At 46.2% G+C, this 23,629-nt stretch overlaps 1 protein-coding gene and 1 non-coding gene across 3 annotated transcripts in view; one reads left to right on the top strand and one right to left on the bottom strand.

Annotated features, from left to right (window-relative positions):
• The first annotated feature begins 3,506 nt into the window (after positions 1-3,506).
• On the top strand, positions 3,507-3,636 carry LOC120914831. Its single transcript, XR_005743836.1, has one exon. It is a non-coding gene; the product is annotated as a U6atac minor spliceosomal RNA (small nuclear RNA).
• Positions 3,637-21,661: 18,025 nt separating this feature from the next.
• WDR5 (WD repeat domain 5) overlaps positions 21,662-23,629 on the bottom strand; it is a 43,728-nt gene continuing 41,760 nt past the window's right edge. For both annotated transcript variants that reach the window (XM_040324085.1, XM_040324084.1), the window contains exon 14: positions 21,662-22,847. In XM_040324085.1, the coding sequence (XP_040180019.1) occupies positions 22,747-22,847 (101 nt within the window). In that variant the 3' untranslated portion in view covers positions 21,662-22,746. The remainder of the gene's footprint in view (positions 22,848-23,629) is intronic.

Below are 23,629 nucleotides of genomic sequence, written 5' to 3'. Positions count from 1 at the left end.
ATCGGAGAACTGGAGAAAGTGCAGAGAAGAGCAACCAAACTGATAAGAGGCATGGAGGAGCTCAGATATGAGGAAAGATTAGAAGAACTAAATCTATTCACTCTTGAGAAGAGGAGAATTAGGGGGGATATGATCAACATGTACAAATATATAAGAGGTCCATACAGTGTACTTGGTGTTGAGTTATTCACTTTACGGTCATCACTGAGGACAAGGGGGCACTCTTTATGTCTAGAGGAAAAGAGATTTCACCTCCAAATACGGAAAGGTTTTTTCACAGTAAGAGCTGTGAAAATGTGGAACAGACTCCCTCCAGAGATGGTTCTGGCCAGCTCAGTAGATTGCTTTAAGAAAGGCCTGGATTCTTTCCTAAATGTACATAAAATAACTGAGTACTAAGATTTGTAGGTAAAGTTGATCCAGGGTAAATCCGATTGCCTCTTGGGGGATCAGGAAGGAATTTTTTCCCCTGCTGTAGCAAATTGGATCATGCTCTGCTGGGGTTTTTTGCCTTCCTCTGGATCAACTGTGGGTATGGAGTTGGGTGTATGGGATTGTATTGTGTTTTTTATTTTGTTTGTTTATTTTTTTGTGGTTGAACTGGATGGACTTGTGTCTTTTTTCAACCTGACTAACTATGTAACTAACTATGTAACTGTTAAAGATATGGGGCTCCTACAGCCTATAGTTCCGGAGATACGGGGGTCCTTGCACAGCCTATCAGAAGCTACATACAGAGCGGCCAGTTTAAATACAAGCTGGCACACTCTGTTTGCAGCAGACTGAGAGGATGAGCTCACAGTGCCTCTCCTCACTTCTTGCCAGAGGCACTGAGCTCAATGGACAGCTTGGAGTGTTGGACCAATAGTAAAGTACCATTAGCCCCAGCTGTTCAATAGAAAATGCTACAGGAGACTGTGGACGTGTGGAATGTTCTGCAGTATTTCATGGGATGGGTGGAATGCTCTGCTATTTAATGGGATGGTTGGAAAGCTCTGTGGTGTGTCATGGGATTGGTGGAACGCTCTGCAGTATATTAGGGGATGGCTGAAATGCTCTGCAGTGTCATGAGATGTGTGGAATGCTCTGCAGTGTATCATGGGATGAGTAGAATGCTCTGCAGAATGTCATGGGAAGGGAGGAATGCTCTACAGTCTGTCATGGGATGGATGCAATGCTCTGCAGTGTCATGGGATTGGTGGAATGCTCTGCAGTATGTAATGGGATGGGTAAATTGCTCTGCAGTGTATCATGGGATGTGTGGAACGCTCTGCAGTATTTCATGGGATGGGTAAATTGCTCTGCAGTGTATTATGGGATGTGTGAAATGCTCTGCAGTATGTGATGGGATGGGTGGAATGCTCTGCAGTGTATCATGGGATGGATGCAATGCTCTGTGGTGTATCGTGGGATGGATGGAATACTCTGCAGTGTATCATGGGATGGCTGAAATGCTCTGCAGTGTCATGGGATGGGTGGAATGCTCTGCAGTGTATCATGGGATGGGTGGAATGCTCTGCAGAATGTCATGGGAAGGATGTATGGAATTGGTGGAATGCTCTATGGTGTATCATGGGATTGCTGCAATGCTCTGCAGTATGTCTTGGGATCGATTGAATGCTCTGCAGTATGTAATGGGATGGGTAAATTGCTCTGCAGTGTATTAAGGGATGTGTGGAATGCTCTGCAGTATGTCATGGGATGGGTGGAATGCTCTGCAGTGTATCATGGGATGGATGCAATGCTCTGCAGTGTCATGGGATGGGTGGAAGGCTCTGCAGAATGTCATGGGAAGGGAGGAATGCTCTACAGTCTGTCATTGGATGGATGCAATGCTCTGCAGTGTCACGGGATTGGTGGAATGCTCTGCGGTGTATCATGGGATTGATGCAATGCTATGCAGTATGTCATGGGATCGATGGAATGCTCTGCAGTATGTAATGGGATGGGTAAATTGATCTGCAGTGTATTATGGGATGTGTGGAATGCTCTGCAGTATGTCATGGGATGGGTGGAAGGCTCTGCAGTGTATCATGGGATGGGTGGAATGCTCTGCAGAATGTCATGGGAAGGGAGGAATGCTCTACAGTCTGTCATGGGATGGATGCAATGCTCTGCAGTGTCGCGGGATTGGTGGAATGCTCTGCGGTGTATTATGGGATGGGTAAATTGCTCTGCAGTGTATTATGGGATGTGTGGAATGCTCTGCAGTATGCCATGGGATGGGTGGAATGCTCTGTGGTATATCGTGGGATGGATGGAATACTCTGCAGTGTATCATGGGGTGTGTGGAATTCTTTGCAGTGTATTATGAGATGTGTTGAATGCTCTGCAGTGTATCATGGAATGGGTGGAATGCTCTGCAGTGTATCATGGGATGGGTGGAATGCTCTGCAGCATATTATGGGATGGGTGGAATGCTCTGCAGTGTATCATGGGATGGGTGGAAGGCTCTGCGGTGTATCATGGGATGGGTGGAATACTCTGCGGCGTATTATGGGATGGGTGGAATGCTCTGCAGCGTATCATGGGATGGGTGGAATGCTCTGCAGCGTATCATAGGATGGGTGGAATGCTCTGCAGCGTATCATGGGATGGGTGGAATGCTCTGCGGTGTATTATGAGATGGGTGGAATGCTCTGCAGTGTATCATGGGATGGGTGGAATGCTCTGCGGTGTATTATGGGATGGGTGGAATGCTCTGCAGTGTATCATGGGATGGGTGGAATGTTCTGCAGTGTATCATGGGATGGGAGGAATGTTCTGCAGTGTATTATGGGATGGGTGGAATGCTCTGCAGTGTATTATGGGATGGGTGGAATGCTCTGTAGTGTATTATGGGATGGGAGGAATGCTCTGCAGTGTATTATGGGATAGGTGGAATGCTCTGCAGTGTATTATGGGATGGGTGGAATGCTCTGTGGTGTATTATGGGATGGGAGGAATGCTCTGCAGTGTATTATGGGATGGGTGGAATGCTCTGCAGTGTATTATGGGATGGGTGGAATGCTCTGCACACATTTGCCAGTGATGGGGCTCCTGCTGATGAGTGGTGTAGGAGTCTGGAGAGGATTAAATACTGTTATGGGGGAGGGGTCATACATTGTCTGCACGTCTATAGGAGGTATGAGTCATGCGCAGTAACACTCTTACCCGCCCCTCCGCAGTGTGAAAAGCCCAACCCTCGGACTCTCCTCTCTAACATCCGCCCTGTCATGTGATCCGCCTTTGTCATCTCCGTCTCCGCCTATTTAGCAACGCCTCATTTACGGCCATTGGTTGATATTCTGCATAGTTAATTTTCCAGTTTTTGCTTTAGCAGACGTTGATTTTTTTATAGAAGAAAGTAATTATATGAGTGAAATATGGCGATTGCTTTTCTTAGTCATCATTTAGAAGGGATGGGCATAATCCGAAACGATTTAAGATTGATATAAAAATCGCCATAAGCTGAACATTTCGGATATGTATGTGCTATATAAGACGAAGACACTCCCTAAACTGTTGTGTTGTATGAAAGGAGAGAAGGTTAGCACTCCCCTTGACAAGGATGGAAGAGGTCCCAGTGGCCTTTACAACACATATACGGTTAAGGCATTGTCACTTACTTCGTGGCATCTCTAACCAAGTTTTTTGGTTCACCATGGGTGTCCGTTTAATAAACTGTGAAGTTTTTTCTCCGTTCAGTTCACAGCAGTTCACGGCAGTTCTCATGAGGAGAATTATCTCCTCTGCAGCCGGTTTAATAAACTGAGAACCTCAGTTCTCAGATGGTGAACAGAGGTGAAGTTTTTTCTCTGAAAACAGCCGAGATCTGTGTAAAAGTGGGTGGACTGCCTGTAATCTTGTGAGATATTGTGAGATTATGGTGCAGCCGAATTCAAACAGTGAAACTAACGTTTAAAAGAACATGTAATTAATGTTTTCAGACATGTGATAACATATATATATATATATATATATATATATATATATATATATATATATATATATATATATATATATATATATATATATATATATATATATATATATATATATATATATATATAAAATGACATATATATATAAATACTGTATGTATATATATGTGTGTGTGTATGTGTATATATATATATATATATATATATATATACATATATATATACCGTATTTATCAGCCTATTGTGCGCACCCGCGTATAGCGCGCACCCCTACTCTGGACGTGAAATTCCTGAATTTTATTTATTTTTTATTACTTACAGTTTTGGTGTCTTGCCTGGCGTCCATCGGCGGCCTTGTCCGGTCTGGCGTCCGTCTGCGACCTTCGTGGTGTCCTCCCCGCTGCTCCTGCGCTATCTCTGAGCCGATCCCTGCTTCCCGCGCTGTGTTTGAACGCCGCCGACATATACCGAGCGCAGTACACTCGGGCACGCTCGGCTCCTCTCGCATAACCTAGAAGGGAGCCGAGCCTGGCCGACTGTACCCGAGTATACTGCGCTCGGTATATGTCTGCGGCAGCGTTCAAACACAGCGCGGGAAGCAGGGATCGGCGGCAAAGTTCAAACAGTGCGGGAAGCAAGTATCGGCGTATATCGCGCACCCACAATTTTGCCCTGATTTTAAGGGGAAAAAAGTGCGCGTATACGCCGATAAATACGGTATATATATATATGTGTGTGTGTGTGTGTGTGTGTATATATATATATATATGTGTATATATATATATATATATATATATATACACACACACACACATACACGTATATTGTTGTTAATATTCATTTTTAACCCACTGGTGTTGAAATTAGGAAGAAATAAGCCTTCTTCCTCTTATCACACCAGCTTCTCTCCCAGATTCTCCACCTCTGAGCTGGTGAATCTGGAAGGGAGATATTTCAGGTGAAGAGCTGTGAAATCTTCAGATCACGGTTTATTAAACTGCCCGTTTGTGACAAAACATCCATGTGCTGTGATGTGAAGTGATGTGAAGTGAAGAATGTGTTCTCTGCTCCTTATCACAGTTTATTAAACCGGCAATGCTCTGTGATAAGCAGTGATCAGCCGTGATCATCATGATCTCCGCTTATCACGGTTTATTAAACGTACACCCATGTAAGGATAAAATATGGACGGTTGGGACTTTAAATGAGATGCGATTAGCAATATGTGATTAAGTATACATATGGAAAAGGAGTTTGGTGGTATTTTGGCTTGGTAGGCATGTTTTGGTTTCACCCCTGTTTTTTGTATTTTGTTTTTTCAGTGCTCTCATTTGCCAGACCAACCATAGATAGGGGCGGTTCTATGTTGCCTTCTGCTCCCTGTCTAATAATTAGCACACCTGGGTTCCTCCTTTGGAGGCCTTAAAAATCACAGTTAGGACTGCAGTTACACAGAGTGCCGTGACGTGGCCTGCAGCTTCCCAGACATTTGCAAATGACTGCAACTGAACCTCTGTTTTAATCACATACAGTTAGACAGATTAATTTGGTTTTGTGCTTCTTTGGTTTGGTATTTTTGAGCCTGGTCCTTATGGTAAGAATTTTTTACATTTCCATATGTATACTTAATCGCATATTGCTAATCGCATCTCATTTAAAGTCCCAACCGTCCATATTTTATCCTTACAGGGATGGAGGCCTGTGGTGACCTAAACCACATGCCTCATATAAAGTCCCAACCCCATTTTTTAACATTAACCAGGGATGGAGATGCGATTTCAGGAGTGTCACACATTGCCTCCACAGATCTGCCACCAACAAGTTAATTTATGCATTGTCGTTTTTTGACTAGCTGACCCAGTTTGATGTGGTCCGCACCCAGTTTGGTGGTATTTTGGCTTGGTAGGCATGTTTTGGTTTCACCCCTGTTTTTTGTATTTTGTTTTTTCAGTGCTCTCATTTGCCAGACCAACCATAGATAGGGGCGGTTCTATGTTGCCTTCTGCTCCCTGTCTAATAATTAGCACACCTGGGTTCCTCCTTTGGAGGCCTTAAAAATCACAGTTAGGACTGCAGTTACACAGAGTGCCGTGACGTGGCCTGCAGCTTCCCAGACATTTGCAAATGACTGCAACTGAACCTCTGTTTTAATCACATACAGTTAGACAGATTAATTTGGTTTTGTGCTTCTTTGGTTTGGTATTTTTGAGCCTGGTCCTTATGGTAAGAATTTTTTACATTTCCATATGTATACTTAATCGCATATTGCTAATCGCATCTCATTTAAAGTCCCAACCGTCCACATTTTAACAAATAAGAGACGCAGAACTACAGGAGGCTAAACAAATAAGAGACGCAGAACTACAGAAGGATAAACAAATAAGGGACGCAGAACTACAGTTAAAACTGGCAGCAGTCCAACAAGCAGCCGCACCTTCTCCGAACAGTGAGTACAGCACAGCAGACGCAAGGAAGATTCCGTTTAGCGCTTTTAAAGCTTTTGATGAAAAGGACTGTGAAATTGATAACTACCTGGCGGATTTTGAGCGACAATGTAACCTGCACCGAATAGCTAGAAGAGAGTGGGTTGCAATATTGTCAGGCAAACTGTCAGGCAAAGCTTCTGATGCTTTCCGGACCGTGCCAGATCAGGATATCCATAGCTACGCCCGGGTTAAAGAAGCGCTCCTGGCTCGTTATGCGGTAACCCCAGAGTCCCACCGACAGAAGTTCAGGGACTCACGCAAAACCACGAAAGACTCTTACGCAGAATGGGCATGCCAGTTGTCCCTGTCGGCCTCTAACTGGGTTAACAGCAGCTAGGCCACCACCGCAGAGGACATTTTGCAACTAATGCTCCTGGAGCAATTTTACAATCACATCCAGACGGACGTCAAGGATTGGGTGAGAGATCGCAGGCCCATGACTCTACCAGAAGCCGCGAAGTTGGCGGATGAATATGCGGATACTCGCAAGACAAACCAGGTCACACCACGGGTACAACCCCCACAACCAACGGCGCCCTCACACCCACCAGCCGCTAGATACCAACCGCCTAACAGACCGATGACATATAGCCCTCGCTACCCACGCCAGGAGGACAACGAACAACGCTGCTTCCGGTGCAAACAGTTGGGTCACTTCAAGCAGAATTGCCCCATGAATGACAACACCAGGTCAAATTGGTCTCAACCTGGGTACCGCCCACCAGCAGCAGCCCATTGTGTAGACTCGGCTTGGGATCCCCAGGAGCTGGGTCAGGAAGAACCATTGGGCACCCCTTACGAAGCCCTCATGGTACAATCTGTTATTACGGACAACAGGGAACACCATTGTCAGCTGGTCATGGGCGACAGCCATGAGCCGGAGGGGCCTTGGAGGGAGCTGGGCAGAAAGAGGCACCGCCAGCTACCCTCCAAGAAGAAGAGGTCCTGGAAGTCATATAACCAGCGGACCTGGGAGGAGAAGAAGCGACTGGAGGAGATGGAATCGCAGCGGGCGCCCCAGATGCGGGCCGAGATGTTCGCCAAGGGCCCACCGGTGGCCCCTTACACCACCACCCAGTTCCTGATGATGAAGGACCACGTGGAAAGCCTGCAGGACATGAGCAAGCAGGATCTGATCCGTGAGTACATAGAGCTGGAGGAGTGCATAAGCCGCATGGAGGAGGAGAACAACCACCTGAGGTCACAGCGGGCTGACCCCCCCAGGCTCCATGAACTGGAGATGGAGCTGGAGAAGCTCAAAGAGGAGAACCGGCGGCTGCGGAGGGAGCAGGGGGTGGCTGACCTTATGGGGCTCTGAGTCCCCTCCCCCCCCCCCCCGGACTCTGAGCACCAGTGCTACAGCATTTCAACAAATATAACTTTTTCTTTTTATGAATCTCCTGTGATTGTCACTTCAGAGCCATAACCTGCCCCCTCCCATAGCGGGACACCTAGACGGCGGCGCACAGACCCATTCGCTGTCTTCACACTGACTTCTGGTGACTTTGCAGATCGCACAAAGACTTGGGGACTGACCGGCGTGTGATCTGACGACCCGGTGACATACCTGAGTCTGAAGCAGTTGCCAAGGGAGGTCAGTCATGCCAAACGGAGTTAACCTCGGACTAAAAGCTCTAAACCCGTCAACCCTAATGGACCAGGAAAGGTCCAACCGGATTTGCCGGAGCAGGGAGCAAAAGGGGGGCCATTGTGATACATTTGCCTATATGTCTCAGTGTACTGCTCCCTGCTAGCCATGTCTGTAGAGGTAGAAAGGAATTTCATGTGTGATTCATTCCTCTGACAGGTTATTGACGTGCTAATGTCCCCCTCACTATTCTAAAGGTTAATTGATCTATTGTGTCGTGTAAAGAAGATCTGTGTTTACCCTTAAAAGATGAGTATTGTATCATCAGGCTAAATGATTAGAGAAGTAGTATGTTAATTATTCTGATTGCTTCAGTGTATTAATTAACTCCCCTGATGTCTTTATCTAAAGAAATGTGTCTGCATGGTCGGCTCCGACTTGTCTCCTATAATCTGTATGGGAAACCCCACTGTGTGAGGGGGGCGTTCCTAACAGGCTGTAACCACATATAAGCTGAGTTTTTGTGTCAATAAAGTGTCTTGGTTCCAGCATCCAGTCTTGACTCATGTGTGGGGAATCCTGTGATGTTCTTGTATGGAGAGGAGGGAATGCTTGACGGGGATATCATACCGATACCGTCACAGCGACAATCAGAGACTTAAAGCGGGACTGCAACATTGCGGCAGACAAAGCGCACACTAAGTGACGCTTTTTGGGGACCAGTGATACCAATACAGTAATCAGTGCTAAAAAAATATGCACTGTCACTGTACTAATGACACTGCCAGGGAAGGGGTTAACATCGGGGTGATAAAAGGGTTAAATGTGTTCCTAGGGGGTGCTTTCTGTGTGGGGGATGGTTACACTGTGGAAAGACAGAGATCCGTGTTGCATGTCACAAAACGACAATCTGCCTTGTTTACATAGGCAGACTGCAGTTTTGCCTCTGTTGGGAACGATCGGCAGGTCCGGCTGGACATTGGGTGTGCAACTCCCGCTGTGTCCAGGTATGTGATTTCTCCTGTAGGAGTCGGCACCCTGCAGTACATGTACATGGGGCGGTCGTCAAGTGGTTAAAGTCTGCGTCTAGATGCGTAGAGCAGATTAATTTGTACACATCTCAACACAGCACTATAGCAACCAATGAGCCTGTACACACAGCTGTATCTATAACGAAAATGTTTGCTGTATTTAGCCACACACACAAAAAAAGTAGGGCACAGTTGCAGATTTTATGCACATAGATCTGTAATTTATATGCACTTACATGCATGAACACTAGGGATGAGCTTTATGTTCGGGTCGAACATGACAATAGAGCAGCACTTTAAGGGCGGATTGCAGGCGCTATTTTTAATGCTATAGTGCCTGCAATACGCCCTTAGTGTAAAAGGGGTCTTAAAACGAAATATTCCTTTAAATTTTGTACCTGGGGGTGTCTATAGTATGCCTGTAAATTAGCACGTTTCTTGCGTTTATAACAGTCTCTGTACAAAATGACATTTCTAAAGGAAAAAAGTAATTTAAAACTACTCGCGGCTATAATGAATTGTCGGGTCCCAGCAATACAGATAAAAGTCATTGAAAAAAAACGTCATGGGTTCCCCCTTAGTCCATTACCAGGCCCTTTGGGTCTGGTATGAATATTAGGGGGAACCCCCCACATTCCATATCAGGCCCTTCAGGTCTGGTATGGATATTAAGGGGAACTCTGAGCCAATTTAAAAAAAAAAATGGTGTAGGGGTCCCCCTCAAAATCCATGCCAGACCCTTCAGGTCTGGTATGGATTTTAAGGAGAACCCTGTGCCAAAATAAAAAAAAGTGGCATGGGGTTCCCCAAAAATCCATACCAGACCCTTATCCAAGCATGCAACCCGGTGGTTGTGGGGGTCTGCGGGCGGGGGGCTTATCAGAATCTGGAAGCCCCCTATGTGAATTGGTAAGGATGTACCCCTACCATTTCACCAAAAAAATCACCAATAAAAATGTTAAAAACCACAGGAGACAGCTTGGGACAAGTCCTTTATGAAAAAGAAAAAAAAGATTCCAGCAATGTAATCCATTCTCGATCTCCAGCGAGGATACGAAGCACATGATCCTGCCTCCACGGGAGGCACCCGGCGAATGACGCGCTCCAGCCTGACAGCTCTTAATGATGTCGGCGGGAACCCTCCCTCCAGGTGGACGTCATACGACATCCTGGGCTTCCCAATGTGAATGGGAAACGTGTCAAAAGCGTCCGATGTGTCCGTCGCAATGTCATGGTCACAATAAAAATCGCAGATCGCTGCCATTACTAGTAAAAAAAAATAAAAAAAAAAATGCCATAAATCTATCCCTTATTTTGTAGATGCTATAACTTTTATAACTTTTGCACAAACCAATCAATAAACGCTTATTGCGATTTTTTTACCAAAAATATGTAGAAGAATACGTATCAGTCTAAACTGAGGAAATATTTTTTTTTTAAATTGTGATATTTATTAAAGCGGAGGTTCACCCTAAAACAATTATATACCGTTACATCCAGCATACTGCTGACATCTACAGTATGCTGGTATTTTTTTTTCCACGCTACATACTTTCTTATAGTTCTTTCCACCCGGCTTCTGGGTTCTCACTGCCCCGGGGAGTAGGCGTTCCTATTAAGATGCTTAGATGATTGACGTGCGGGTAAGGCGTGTCACGTGTTCCGAAAATAGACGATCTGGGACTCGGCATTATACGGTGCCTGCGCAGTCAGCTCTACACAACAGGCACCGTATGGCGCCGAGTCCTAGTTCGTCTATTTTCGGAACGCGTGACGTACCTTACCCGCACGTCAATCATCTACCCCTATTCATAGGAACGCCTACTCCCCGCGGGAGTGAGAACTCGGAGTCGGATGAAAAGAACTATAAGACGTAGGTACAGCAGAAAAAAAATACCAGCATACTGTAGATGTCAGCAGTATGCTGGATCTAATGGTAGATAGATGATTTTTAGGGTGAACCTCCGCTTTAAAGGATCACTAAAGGAAAACAATTTTTTTGCTGAAATGACTGTTTACAGGGTATAGAGACATACAAGTTAACTGATTCCTTTTAAAAATGATTAAAAATAGATTAAATTCAATCATATAATGTGCCTGAAGTTTCACTTTCGTTTAAACTGGTTTCATGTTTATGTGAAGTAAAGAGACCCACAGAACAAAAACAAACAAATCCAGGGCAGTGTTTTGTTTTTAAAATGAATCTGATTGGTTCTGTTAAGTTTTAGACACACAGTAATGACAGCTTAGACCATCGTGAAAAGCTCCCAGTACGATGGTTATAAGGAAACCGACAACCAGGAACAGTGGAGATCAGAGCAGTTTTACAGCAACATCAAAGCAAAAACGAGCAATGAGGACATGAAACCAGTACTGCAGGAAGGTAAAGGAAGCTATTTAGCTAAAAAAAAAAATTCCTTTAGTGATCCTTTAAATTAAAAAGTAAAAAATATTGTGCTTGCCCGTTGGTTGTGGGGGTCTGCGGGCGGGGGGCTTATCGGAATCTGGAAGACCCCTTAACAAAGGGGACCCCCAGATCCCGGCCCCCCCTATGTGAATTGGTAATGGGGTACATTGTACCCCTACCATTTCACTAAGGAAGTGTAAAGAATTGGAAAAAACACACACACACACAGTGGAAAAAGTCCTTTATTAAAAAAAAAAATAAAAAAATCCAGCGGTGGCAATCCACTCTCAGTCTCCACTCCAATATTGTCGGTATCCTGCGACGGGTGATCTCCTGTCCGCCGGGGTCCAGCAATGAGAAGATCTCTTCATCCAGGTCCAGGATCCAGAGCACGCATCGCCGCCTGTCTCCACCGGAGACAGCCTGGCGAATGATGCGGCTTGAGCCAGTGACAGCTCTTATATAGGTGAGGCGGGGCCACCCATCACGTGACCCTGCCCCACTCTGACGCAAGGTCGAGCCAAGGGAGAGCCTGGTCTTCCCCAGTGATGTAGTCAGAGGGTGTGTCAGAGGGGGACAGGGTCACCTATAAGAGCTGTCACTGGCTCAAGCAGCGTCATTCGCCGGGCTGTCTCCGGCAATGCGTGCGCTCTGGATCCCGGACCTGGATGAAGAGATCTGCTCATTGCTGGACCCCGGCGAAGAGGAGATCACCCGTCGCAGGATACCGACAATGTTGGAGAGGGCACCGAGAGTGGATTACCACTGCTGTATTTTTATTTATTTTTTTAATAAAGGACTTTCTCCACGGTATGTGTGTGTTTTTTTTACAATTCTTTACACTTCCTTAGTGAAATGGTAGGGGTACAATGTACCCCATTACCAATTCACATGGGGGCGGGATCTGGGGGTCCTCTTTGTTAAAGGGGTCTTCCACATTCCGATAAGCCCCCCGCCCACAGACCCCCACAACCACCAGGCAAGGGTTGTGGGGATGAGGCCCTTGTCTCCATCAACATGAGTCCTGAGGCCTGGTAACCAAAAGTCCAAGAGGGGGGGGGGATTTGAAAACTCCAACTTGTAGCCCCTTCTGATGATCCCCAAGATGAACTGGTTGGAGTTGATCATCTCCCACTGTGGGAGGAAGGCCCCCAACCTTCCTCCCACTGTTACCCTGTCACTGGGTCTTTTTGGGCTGTTCAGGAGGGCGAAAACATCGCGGCCCCTCCCCTTCTGTCCCCAACCCCTCTTCTGGAGACCTGTCTTAGGGGCTTCCGATTTCCGTCGAAATCAAAACTTTTTTTGATTGTTCCCCAAACTTCTTTTTGATGGGAAACGCCTTCTTTTTGTCCGCAGTCCGATCCAAGACGGCCTCCAAACCAGGACCAAACAATAAGTCCCCTGTGAGAGGAATACCACAGAGCTTTACTTTTGAAGCACTGTCCCCCCTGCCACGTTTTAAGCCACAAGGCTCTTCTAGCCGAGTTACACAGTGCTGCAGATCTTGCAGACATATGCACTGATTCCGCTGAGGCGTCTGTCAGATAAGCCACCCCCTTTAGCAACATGGGAAAAGAGGAGAGGATAGTCTCCTTTGTTGTACCTGCTTCAATATGTGCTTTTACTTGAGTAAGTCAATATTCCAAATTGTGGGCCACCATCGTGGCTGCCATAGCGGGTTTAAGATTACCCTGAGAGGAGTCCCAGGACTTTTTTAAAAAAGAGAATCCATTCTCTTGTCCATGGGATCGGAGAGTTCCCCCCATATCCTCAAACGCCAGGTCTGTATGTCTAGAGACCTGGGAAAAAGCTGCATCTAGTTTGGGGGACTTGTTCCAAATCAGGGTTTCTCCCTCCCCAAAAGGAAACCTTCTCTTCAATGCTTTCGCGAAAAAAGGTTTCCTTTCCGGATCCTGCCATTCTTTTTTGATGGCATCGATCAGAACGTCATGGACCGGGAACACCTTCCTCTTCTGTTCCCTCAAGCCCCTGTACATTCGATCGTGCAGGGACAGTGGCTTCTTTTCCTCCTGAATCCCCAGAGTGGTGTGGATAGCTCCTAAAAGATCCTCCACCTCCTCCAGAGAGAGCTTGTATCGTGAGGTTTTTGTGAACTCCCCCGTCCACCCCCTCCGCATCTGACTCTCCCTGAGAATCTGAAAGCGCGCTGCCTGATTCTTCCTCAATTTCCTCTCCAGACCCTTCCGGTTTCTCAGCACTACTAGTGAGAATTTCCGTTAGGTCAGGTGAAACCCCTTGTTGCACTGGAAGGGGATTGCTCTGGGGCTGGGGCAACTGAAAGTTAGCAGACAGTGCCTGAAAGGATTGAAACGTGCTTGACTGAGGCTGCTAAATCTACCCCCTGTTCTGCTGCCTGCTCTCTCACTAGTCCCTCAATACACCTCCTACAGAGAGGTTTGGCCCAAGTCTCTCCCATTGTGGATCTGCACACAGGGCACTTCCTCTTAGAGCCATGGAGCAATTTACTTGTGGACTTCTGAAAAAACAGGAGAGAGCAGCAGCATTAGAGCAGGCCCCCTAACGTTCTTAACAGGGATCACCAGGAGTGCCTTCCCCCAGGACTAACCACCACCAGGGACCCACTCCTCTCCCCACCAACCACCAGGAGGGAAATACACCCGTGGAGCTAACAGGGATTTTGGTAAGGGAACACCACCCCAGGGTAGGGTGACCACGTGTCCCGGTTTGCCCGGGATCGTCCCGTAATATACACTTTTGTCCCGTGTCCCGGGAGCCTTCAAACCGGGACAATGGAGAGTCCCGGAATCAACTGCCTGCCACACTCACTGCCGCTGCTGCAGCTGTAATTAAATGATTCTAAATCACTGGTTGCTAGGGAAGCCCCGCTTGGCGTGTAGCAACCAGTGACGTCACCGCAGTGTCCCGCTCTCTCTGCGGCTCCGACTCCACCCCCATCTCCTCCTCCTCCAGCGGCCAGCCGCGGTTCTTGCTGCAGAGAGAGCAGCAGCGTAACAGGCAGTGAGTCACTCACCGTTAGCGGCACAGACCAAGACCTCCTCCTCCTCCCCTCCAGGCCTCGGTTGCTCAGCTGGACTCGATCCGCCGCCCGTCCTGAGTCTCGACCTCCCGCGAGTCCCGACTTCCGCTGCGCCGGCCATCCTTGGAGCAGGGGCAGAAAAGGTAGGTGCAGGGGAGGGGGGGGGGTTGACCATGCAATGGGGGGAGATATTATACAGTCCAGATTACAATTTGCAGGGGCAGCAGAGGTGACAGTGAGAGAGGGGGGGGGGTTGCATGGTGCACCCCCCTTTCTCTGTCACCTTTGCTGCCCCTGCAAATTGTAATCTGGACTGTATAATCTCTCTCTACCCAGTCCTCTGTCACCCAGTCCCTCTGTCACCCTGTCCCTCTGTCACCCAGCTCTCCGTCACCCAGCCCTCCGTCACCCAGCCCTCCGTCACCCAGCCCTCCGTCACCCAGCCCCCTGTCACCCAGCCCCCTGTCACCCAGCCCTCTGTCACCCAGCTCTCCATCACCCAGTCCTCCGTCACCCAGCTCTCCGTCACCCAGCCCTCCGTCACCCTGTCCCCTGTCACCCAGTCCTCTGTCACCCTGTCACCCAGCCCTCTGTCACCCAGTCCTCTGTTACCCAGTCCTCTGTCACCCTGTCCCCTGTCACCCACTCCCCTGTCACCCACTCCCTCTGTCACCCAGCCCTCTGTCACCCAGCCCCCTGTCACCCAGCCCCCTGTCACCCAGCCCCCTGTCACCCAGCCCCCTGTCACCCAGCCCTCTGTCACCCAGTCCCCTGTCACCCAGCCCCCTGTCACCCAGTCCTCTGTCACCCACTCCCCTGTCACCCAGCCCCCTGTCACCCAGCCCCCTGTCACCCAGCCCTCTGTCACCCAGTCCCCTGTCACCCAGCCCCCTGTCACCCAGCCCTCCGTCACCCTGTCCCCTGTCACCCAGCCCTCTGTCACCCACTCCCCTGTCACCCAGCCCTCTGTCACCCAGCCCTCTGTCACCCTGTCACCTGTCACTCTGTCCCCTGTCACCCTGTCCCCCAGTCCTCTGTCACCCAGTCCTCTGTCACCCAGTCCTCTGTCCCTCTGTCACCCAGTCCCCTGTCACCCAGTCCCCTGTCACGGGCCCGCTGATTTCATGATACGCCCCTGCCCCCAAAACTGGCAAAAAAATATGTAAAAAAACGTATTTTTTTTCGGGGGGGGGGGGGGGGGGTGTCCCTGAATGGCAGTTTGGAAATGTGGTCACCCTACCCCAGGGTTCCACTGACCTTAGCTTGGCTGGTGTCGTCATCTCCAGGAGCTGCCTTAGAAGCCTCCGACATTTCCCGCTCTAAGGAATGGTGGTCACTGGCCTCCAAGCGCTGACACACCAGCACTAGGAAGGGCTGCACCAGCCGAATGCTGGGTCCGTTTTCTAGGCCACGTCTGGAACCGGAAGACGCGGCCTTGTGTGCAGGATCCTCCCGCCGGAACTGACGTCGCCCGTCATCCAGCCCAGCCTCCAAGCTCCTGCAGACACAGGAAAAGACCTGGACGCTGCTCACAGCGCCCCACCTGGGCAGGAGAAAACGGACCTCCCAGCCGACAACAGATCACCGAAGCGTCGCTGAGATGCACTGCACCGTAAAAGGTAATCAGCACCCTCGCTTTACCTGGCGCCAAATTTAAAATAGTAAGTAGGGGTGCAACAGATCAAAAAACTCACGGTTCGGATCGTTCCTCGGATCAGGAGTCACGGATCGGATCATTTTTCGGATCGGCAAATAAAAAATCTCCCCCACTGTAATATCCACATCCCCCCAGCAACTATAGTACCCCCTTGGTGCAGACATCCCCCCCCTCTTAGTACAGAGACCCCCCCTCCTCTCAGTACAGTGACCCCCCCTCCTCTCAGTACAGTGACCCCCCTTCTCAGTACTGTGACCCCCCTTCTCTCAGTACAGTGACCCCCCTTCTCTCAGTACAGTGACCCCCCTCCTCTCAGTACAGTGACCCCCCTCCTCTCAGTACAGTGACCCCCCCCCAGCTAGTACCGACAAACGAGCGGTGTGTCCCACGAGTGCAGGCTCCTCCTCTGTGGGTGTAAACAGAGGAGGGCCGCCGCCAGGTGTACCAAGATGGCCGCGGCTCCGGAGCTAGGCCGAAGCCACTGCCTTTCCTAGCGTTATGGTCGCGGCTCCGGAGGTAGGCCGAAGCCACAGCCATAACATTAGGAAAGGCTGCGGCTTCGGCCTAGCTCTGGAGCTGCCGCCGTAACATTAGGAAAGGCCGCGGCTTCGGCCTAGCTCCGGAGCCGTGGCAATCCGCGGATCAGTGTGTTCCGATCCGAAGGGGGTGACCCGTTCGGATCACGGATCAACTGTGATCCGTTGCACCCCTAATAGTAAGATAGGGAGAGATTCTCGGTTATCTCTATATCTCCTCTAAAACATGCCTCAGCCTTTCCGGCCATCAGCTCTGGTTCCACTGCGATGTCTTCCCACAGGAGGAAACACCATAACTGATGGGCCAGTGGGAGGATGAGGCTTTAAAGGCTCTAAAGGAAGGCAGTGTTTCCTAAATAGGGAGGAGCCGGGATCTCTCCAAGGTGCCTGTCCTGAAAGACGATCTAGGGAAATATAAATGTATTTTATTGGTATTTTATGCAATAGACCAACACAAAGTGGCACATAATTGTGAATTGGAAGGAAAATGATAAATGGATTTCAAACTTCATCCCTGACCTGTCTGGTGTGCTCCTTGCAGTGTTAATGTTAGTTTTATTCCCATTTTAGTCTTCTGCAAGTGTTTTAGTCATATTTAGTCAACTAAAATCTCCAGTGCATTTTAGTCAACTAATATCAAATGGGTTTAGTTACATTGTAATGCGTTAAAAAAAAAAAGAAAAATATGTTAAGCGCTCCCACTTCTCCAAAAAAAAAAAAAATACTATGTGATGTAAATATAAAATAAATAAAATGGTGAAGATCCTGGATTGAGACCCCAAAGGGGAAGGTGCTACTTGGTCCAATTGGGGGCCACACTGGGAGGTAAGGGCATAGTGTGACTGGTGGAGGGTCCACATGGTGTTAAGTCACTCATTTATTATCATTCACCGTTCGGTATGTGTGTGGGCAGTATTGGTTCACAGAAGATGGCACTGGATTAATAGACTTTGCCAGATAGATAGATTTGTTATAATTTTTGTACCCACTAGAGGTCACTGGTTGCACATATTACTTTCATTTTGACACATAGAATATATTTTTGGTGTCATATGCAATACTCCCACTAGGGGTCACTATTTTATTTTATATTTATTTACATATTTTTCTTTTTACTCTGGTCTGCTAATAACAGTTGGTGTTAAGCAGCAAACTTTTAGATTTAATATACATTTTTAAAATTGTAATGCATTATACCACAAACTGCTAAAGACAAACAGCAGACTACGGTCATGATTACTGGAACCATGTCCTGTGGTCTGATGAGACCAAGATAAACTTATTTGGTTTTGATGGTGTTAAGTGTGTGGCCGCAACCAGGTGAGGAGTACAAAAAGACAAGTGTGTCTTGCCTACAGACAAGAATGGTGGTGGGATGGTGTCATGGTCTGGGGCTGCATGAGTGCTGCTGGCACTGGGGAGCTTCAGTTCATCGAGGAAACCATGAATGCCAACATGTACTGTGACATACTGAAGCAGAGCATGATTTTTTTTCCCCCCCTCCCTTCAGACACTGGGCTGCAGGACAGTAATTCCAACATGACAACTCCAAACACACCTCCAAAACAACCATTGCCTTGCTAAAGAAGTTAAGGTAAAGGTGATGACAGGCCAAGCATGTCTCCAAACCTAAACCCCATTATAGCATCTGTGGGGGCATACTGAAATCAGAAGGCCAAGGTCTCCAACACACACACCAGCTCTGTGATGTGGTCATGGAGGAGTGGAAGAGGACTTAAAAGGACTTTTTTTGCTGAAATGACTGTTTACAGGGTATAGAGACATAATAGTTAACTGATTCCTTTTAAAAACGATTAAAAATAGATAAAAAAAATCAATCATATAATGTGCCTCTTAGATGCAAAAACAAAACTTAAACTAGTTTGGTCTTTGCATGTTATTTTATGCCTCTGTGCTGGACAGTGCCATAGACATGGCTAGGAAAACAAAACTAAACTTTCCCATGACTTTTTTCATACAGAGCCAGACAACCAGGAAGTGTCCAGAACAGCAGTTTTACAGCAACATCAGAGCAAAAACGAACAATGAGGACATGAAACCAGGACTGCAGTAAGGTAAAGGAAGCTATTTAGCTTAAAAAAAAAAATCCTTTAGTGACCCTTTTTTTAGCTAAATAGCTTCCTTTACCTTACTGCAATCCTGGTTTTATGTCCTCATCGTTCGTTTTTGCTTTGAAGTTGCTGTAATCCTTCTCTGATCCCCACACTTCCCGCTTGTCTGTTTCCTTATGAAAAAACTCATGGGAGCTTCTCACTGTGGTTCCTGATCAAGGAGGTGCGATTACTGTGTGTAAAAAAAAAACCCTCAGAACCAATCAGATTAATTTTAAAAACAAACACTGCCCTGCGTTTGTTTTTGTTCTGTGTGTCTCTGTACTTCACAGAAACATGAAACTAGATTAAAAACTAAAGTGAAACTGCAGGCACATTATATGATTGATTTTTATCTATTTTTAATCATTTTTAAAAGGAATCAGTTAACTATTATGTCTCTATACCCAGTAAACAGTAATTTCAGCAAAAAAAAAAAAAAAAAACATTTTTCCTTTACTGATCCTTTAAGTGGCAACCTGTGAAGCTCTGGTGAACTCCATGCCCAAGAAGGTTAGGGCAGTGCTGGAAAATAATGGGGGCCAAACAAAATATTGACACTTAGGGGTGTACTCCTTTTGTGTCCAGCAGTTTAGACATTAATGGCTGTGTGTGGAGTTATTTTGAGGGGACAGCAAATTTACACTGTTATACAAGCTGTACACTCACTACTTAACAATGAAGAAATTACTTTGATCCAATGTAGTCACATGAAAAAATAAAATTATTTATTTACAAAAATGTGGGGGGGTGTACTGACTTGTGAGATACTGTATACTCTTGGAGTGAAAAATCAAATAAAGTTGATATTTATGGTATTAACGTTTGAGCAAAGTGTAACGTTAAAATAAACAAACTTTGCATGATGCCACCATGCAGTGCACATCTGCTTTAATAATATAGGTTTGGGGAGGGTTGTTTGTGTAATCTTCAGGCCTAAATAGATTTAAGCATGGGTGCAAAAAACAGCTCGGGCAGAAAAAGCATTAATCCTGCACATATCAGTGTGCTGCTCTCCCATAGTTGACAAGCTGTAAAGCCTATTGACAAGGAGCAGGTCTCATTCAGTGGGCCTCAATATATGAAGTGAGTGTTGCCAGTGTGTGAGAGAGGGTTAACTGCACAGCCAAACCCCTGCCATCTAATAGACCATCCCCCTTCAGGCTGCAGATAACAGACAGACACTGATGACCTTTCTGTGAAGGGCTCCATCCAGATGAAGCAGGAGCTCTGTGGAATCCAGAAGTTCTGAGCGTAAACGTCTCTGCCTCACATTTTTCATTTTCATTAGTTCGCAAAAACTGATTTTTGTCAGGGGACAAAAATGTGGTGTACTTTTCATTTTCGGAAAAAATGCCACTGACAAAAATTAACACTGGTTCCTTAGCCTTCATGATGCTGTTTGTTCATTAAAGGGTTTGTAAAGGTTAGTTTATTTTCCAAATAGGTTCCTTTAAGCTAGCGCATTGTTGGTTCACCAACCGTTTCCTTCGATTTCCCTTCTAAATGTTTTTTTTCCTTAGTTTGAATTTCTCACCAGTAAGCTTGCCCCCATCATCAGAACCGTTCTGGCTGGGGGTTAGTCAACGTGCTCGCCCCTCCCTTGGGACTACATCCCTGCGGGGAGACACAGATGTAGTCCCAAGGGAGGGGGCAAGAATGGCTCGGATGATGGGGGCAAGCTGACTGAGGAGAAACAGAAAGTGAGAAATTTAGACTAAGAAAAAATAAAAACATTTAGAAGGGAAATAGAAGGAAAGGTTAGTGAACCAACAATGCACTAGCTTAAAGGAACCCATTTGGGGAAAAAAAAAAAACACCTTTACAACCCCTTTAGACCCGGTTCACACTGGGGCGACTCGTCAGGCGACACAGCCGCCTGACAAGTCGCGTCCCATTGTAGTCAACAGAACCGTTCTAATAGGAGCGACGCAAGTCGCTCCGACTTAGAAAAAGGTTCTTGTACGACTTCGGGGGCGACTTGCATTGACTTCTATACAGAAGTCATTTTGCAAGTCGCCTTAGAAGTCGTCTTCAGGTCGCCTGGCCGAGTCGCCCCCGAAGTCGTGCCGCCCCTGTGTGAACCGGCTCTTAAAGTTCTCCTGTGAAGCCTTTAGGCTGGGTTCACACTACTACACTACTTTCATCCTACTTTGCTCTGTGTTCAATGTTTCCCTATGAGAGCGTCTTGTAGCATCCTACACAAGTCGGTCCGACTTTGAAAATGCTCCCTGTACTACTTTTGGTCCTACATTGATCCTACTTCAGGCTCATTGAAGTCGGACCAAAGTAGTATCCTGTTCATGAAAGTAGGATAAATGTAGGACCAATGTAGCAGAGCAAAGTAGGATGAAAGTAGTGTAGTAGTGTGAACCCAGCCTTAGTTTTGTTGAACAGCTGTATTTACACAGAAATTAAATAACACACAGGTGGACCCCATTTACTAATGAGGCAACTTCTGAAGACCATTGGTTCTACTAGATTTTAGTTGGTATCAGTGTAAAGGGGGCTGAATACAAATGCACACCACACTTTTCAGATAATTGTAAAAAATATATAATTTTTTTTTTAACAGTTTATCATTTTCCTTACACTTTACAATTATGTTCTATTTTGTGTGTTGGTCCATCACATAAAATCCCAATAAAATAAATTTATGTTTTTGGTTTCCAACAGGACAAAATAGGGAAAATTTTAAGGGGCGCAAATACTTTTTAAAGGCGCTGTACAACATATTGATTGGCTTCCAGTGACACCACTCTCTTCAGGCCTCCATTAAGGTGTACGAGCGGTCATGAGAAGTTATTGGAATGTAATCATCATTTTGATTGTAAGCCCATAAATGAATTCAGAGTGTTACTGATACCAAGAGCATGAACAAATTTTCACACAGACAAAAAGAGTCACGTAAAAACCCACCTCTTTATTACAGCTTATGGATCTGTATGTTGTCAGAAAGAAAAAAAACAAAAGAAAACGAAATTTTGACAAAAATATAAAAAAAATCCGAATACAGACTCATGCCATAAGCAATACAATACTATGAATCTCCAAAATACAAAACAGCGCTGCTTTATACAATGATTTTTTTATTTTTTTTATTTTTTTTTACAACGGGATCTGTTATGTTTCACCCTTCCATTCCCACCCTTAAATAACCCAGCAGGGGGGGGGGGGGATTATGGAATTAAAACAAGACAGGAGGGGCAATAAAATCAACACACAGGAGATGGGATTCCCCGTCCAGTGCCAAAAGCTGGTGGCAACTGAAGGTCAGGTGGTGCAGTCTGTGCACACTGCTCCACTCAAAGGCTTCCGAATTGGCTCTGTAGTAACGACACATAGCAACAAACACCTAACTATACAACCACAGGAACCACAGATTTGTCTGGCAAGAAGAAAGACTCAACTGTGATACCAGCAACCTCATTTGGTCACAACAGCTGAACTGAATTTGACTAGAAAACAAGAGAACAGGGAAACGTGTTAAAGCCTCTTTTGCAAAACTTGTATAACAAGGATCTGTGAGTGCATTCAATCCCCCAATAAGTGCAGGTTGGAGATCTGACAACTATTGGAAATCTGTAGCAAGTAAAAATGATCAAGCTACTTCCCCAAAAGAGGGATACATACATTCTTGTATATAATAAAAAAAAAAAAAAAAGTTTTACCAAAAGTGAGGGATTAGGAGAAAAATAAAATCTGATACTGTAAGCTCATTCGCTGCTTGTCAACATCTTTGGACCAAAAGAATTTAAGCTGAGAGTGGACAGAAGAAGCAAACTTTGGTGAGTGTTGGCATGGAGACGGTGGATGAAATGTTGCTGGCAAAAAAGTTGATTGTAAAATAATACAAATTGAGGCTGCAAGATATTCCTTTGTTCTAAATTTCACAATCAATACGTTTCAGAATCCCGATTCACACTTTACAGGATTGTGTCCCAGGGGGTTTAGAGGCCTCTGGAGGATACAGTCTAATGAGGGGGATTTAGCAATCGCTCTTCCACAATTTGATGGTCTTGTCGTTCTCTAGTGCAGCTGAAGCAATGATGTTTTCTGTAGGATGACAGGCTGTTGAAATGACGACATCTGTAGAGGAGATAAAAAGAAAAACACTAGTATCTGAATGAAAGTACATTCTGGAGAGCAGCTGCAAATTCAAGGGAAGCACTTAGATTTTAATTTATATAGCAAGCACATCCTTCAAAACCATAAAAAGAAAATATCAGTCTCTGCACCAGTATTTTGAAAACCAAGCACAAAAATGTAATATATTCCAGCTCAATAGTCATTAGATGAGGTGGCTACTTTTTTTTTTTTACACCAACACTTCCTGTCCCAGTGCGACACACTTACTAACTGTACTGTATCAGGGACGTGCAGTCAGGGGAGGCAGAGCCTCAAAGTTTCATGAATAAAAAAAATCCCAATTTGTTTTGTATACTATGAAAGATGATGTTAGGCCAACAGTAAACAGATACACAACATGTCACGTGTTAAAATTGCGCACACTCGTGGAATGGCGCCAAACTTCGGTACCTAATCTCTATAGGCAATGCTTTACCATTTTTTACAGGTTACATGTTTAGAGGAGGTCTAGTGCTAGAATTATTGCTCTCGCAGCGTATGCAACATGTGTGTATCTGGCTCTGATACTAGCCAGTGCCTCACCGCACGCCCCTGTACTGTATCTATGGAGGAGCAGCACCATCACCTTAGGCTAAGAAATGTGTTAGACTACATAACACCATCTTATGTCTTACCAACACAGGGGGATGTGTGCTGTAGTTCATAGAGAACGGGGCAGCTCTGATAACACAGCGTGAGATTTCAGTGCAGCACAGGCAGACTGTCGAGGAAATTAGGAGTTA

The sequence above is a fragment of the Rana temporaria genome, chromosome 9, assembly GCF_905171775.1.
Source record: "Rana temporaria chromosome 9, aRanTem1.1, whole genome shotgun sequence".
NCBI lineage: Eukaryota > Metazoa > Chordata > Amphibia > Anura > Ranidae > Rana > Rana temporaria.
Note: the sequence above shows the minus strand (reverse complement) of the source record. Positions and strands in the feature narration are given on the sequence as shown.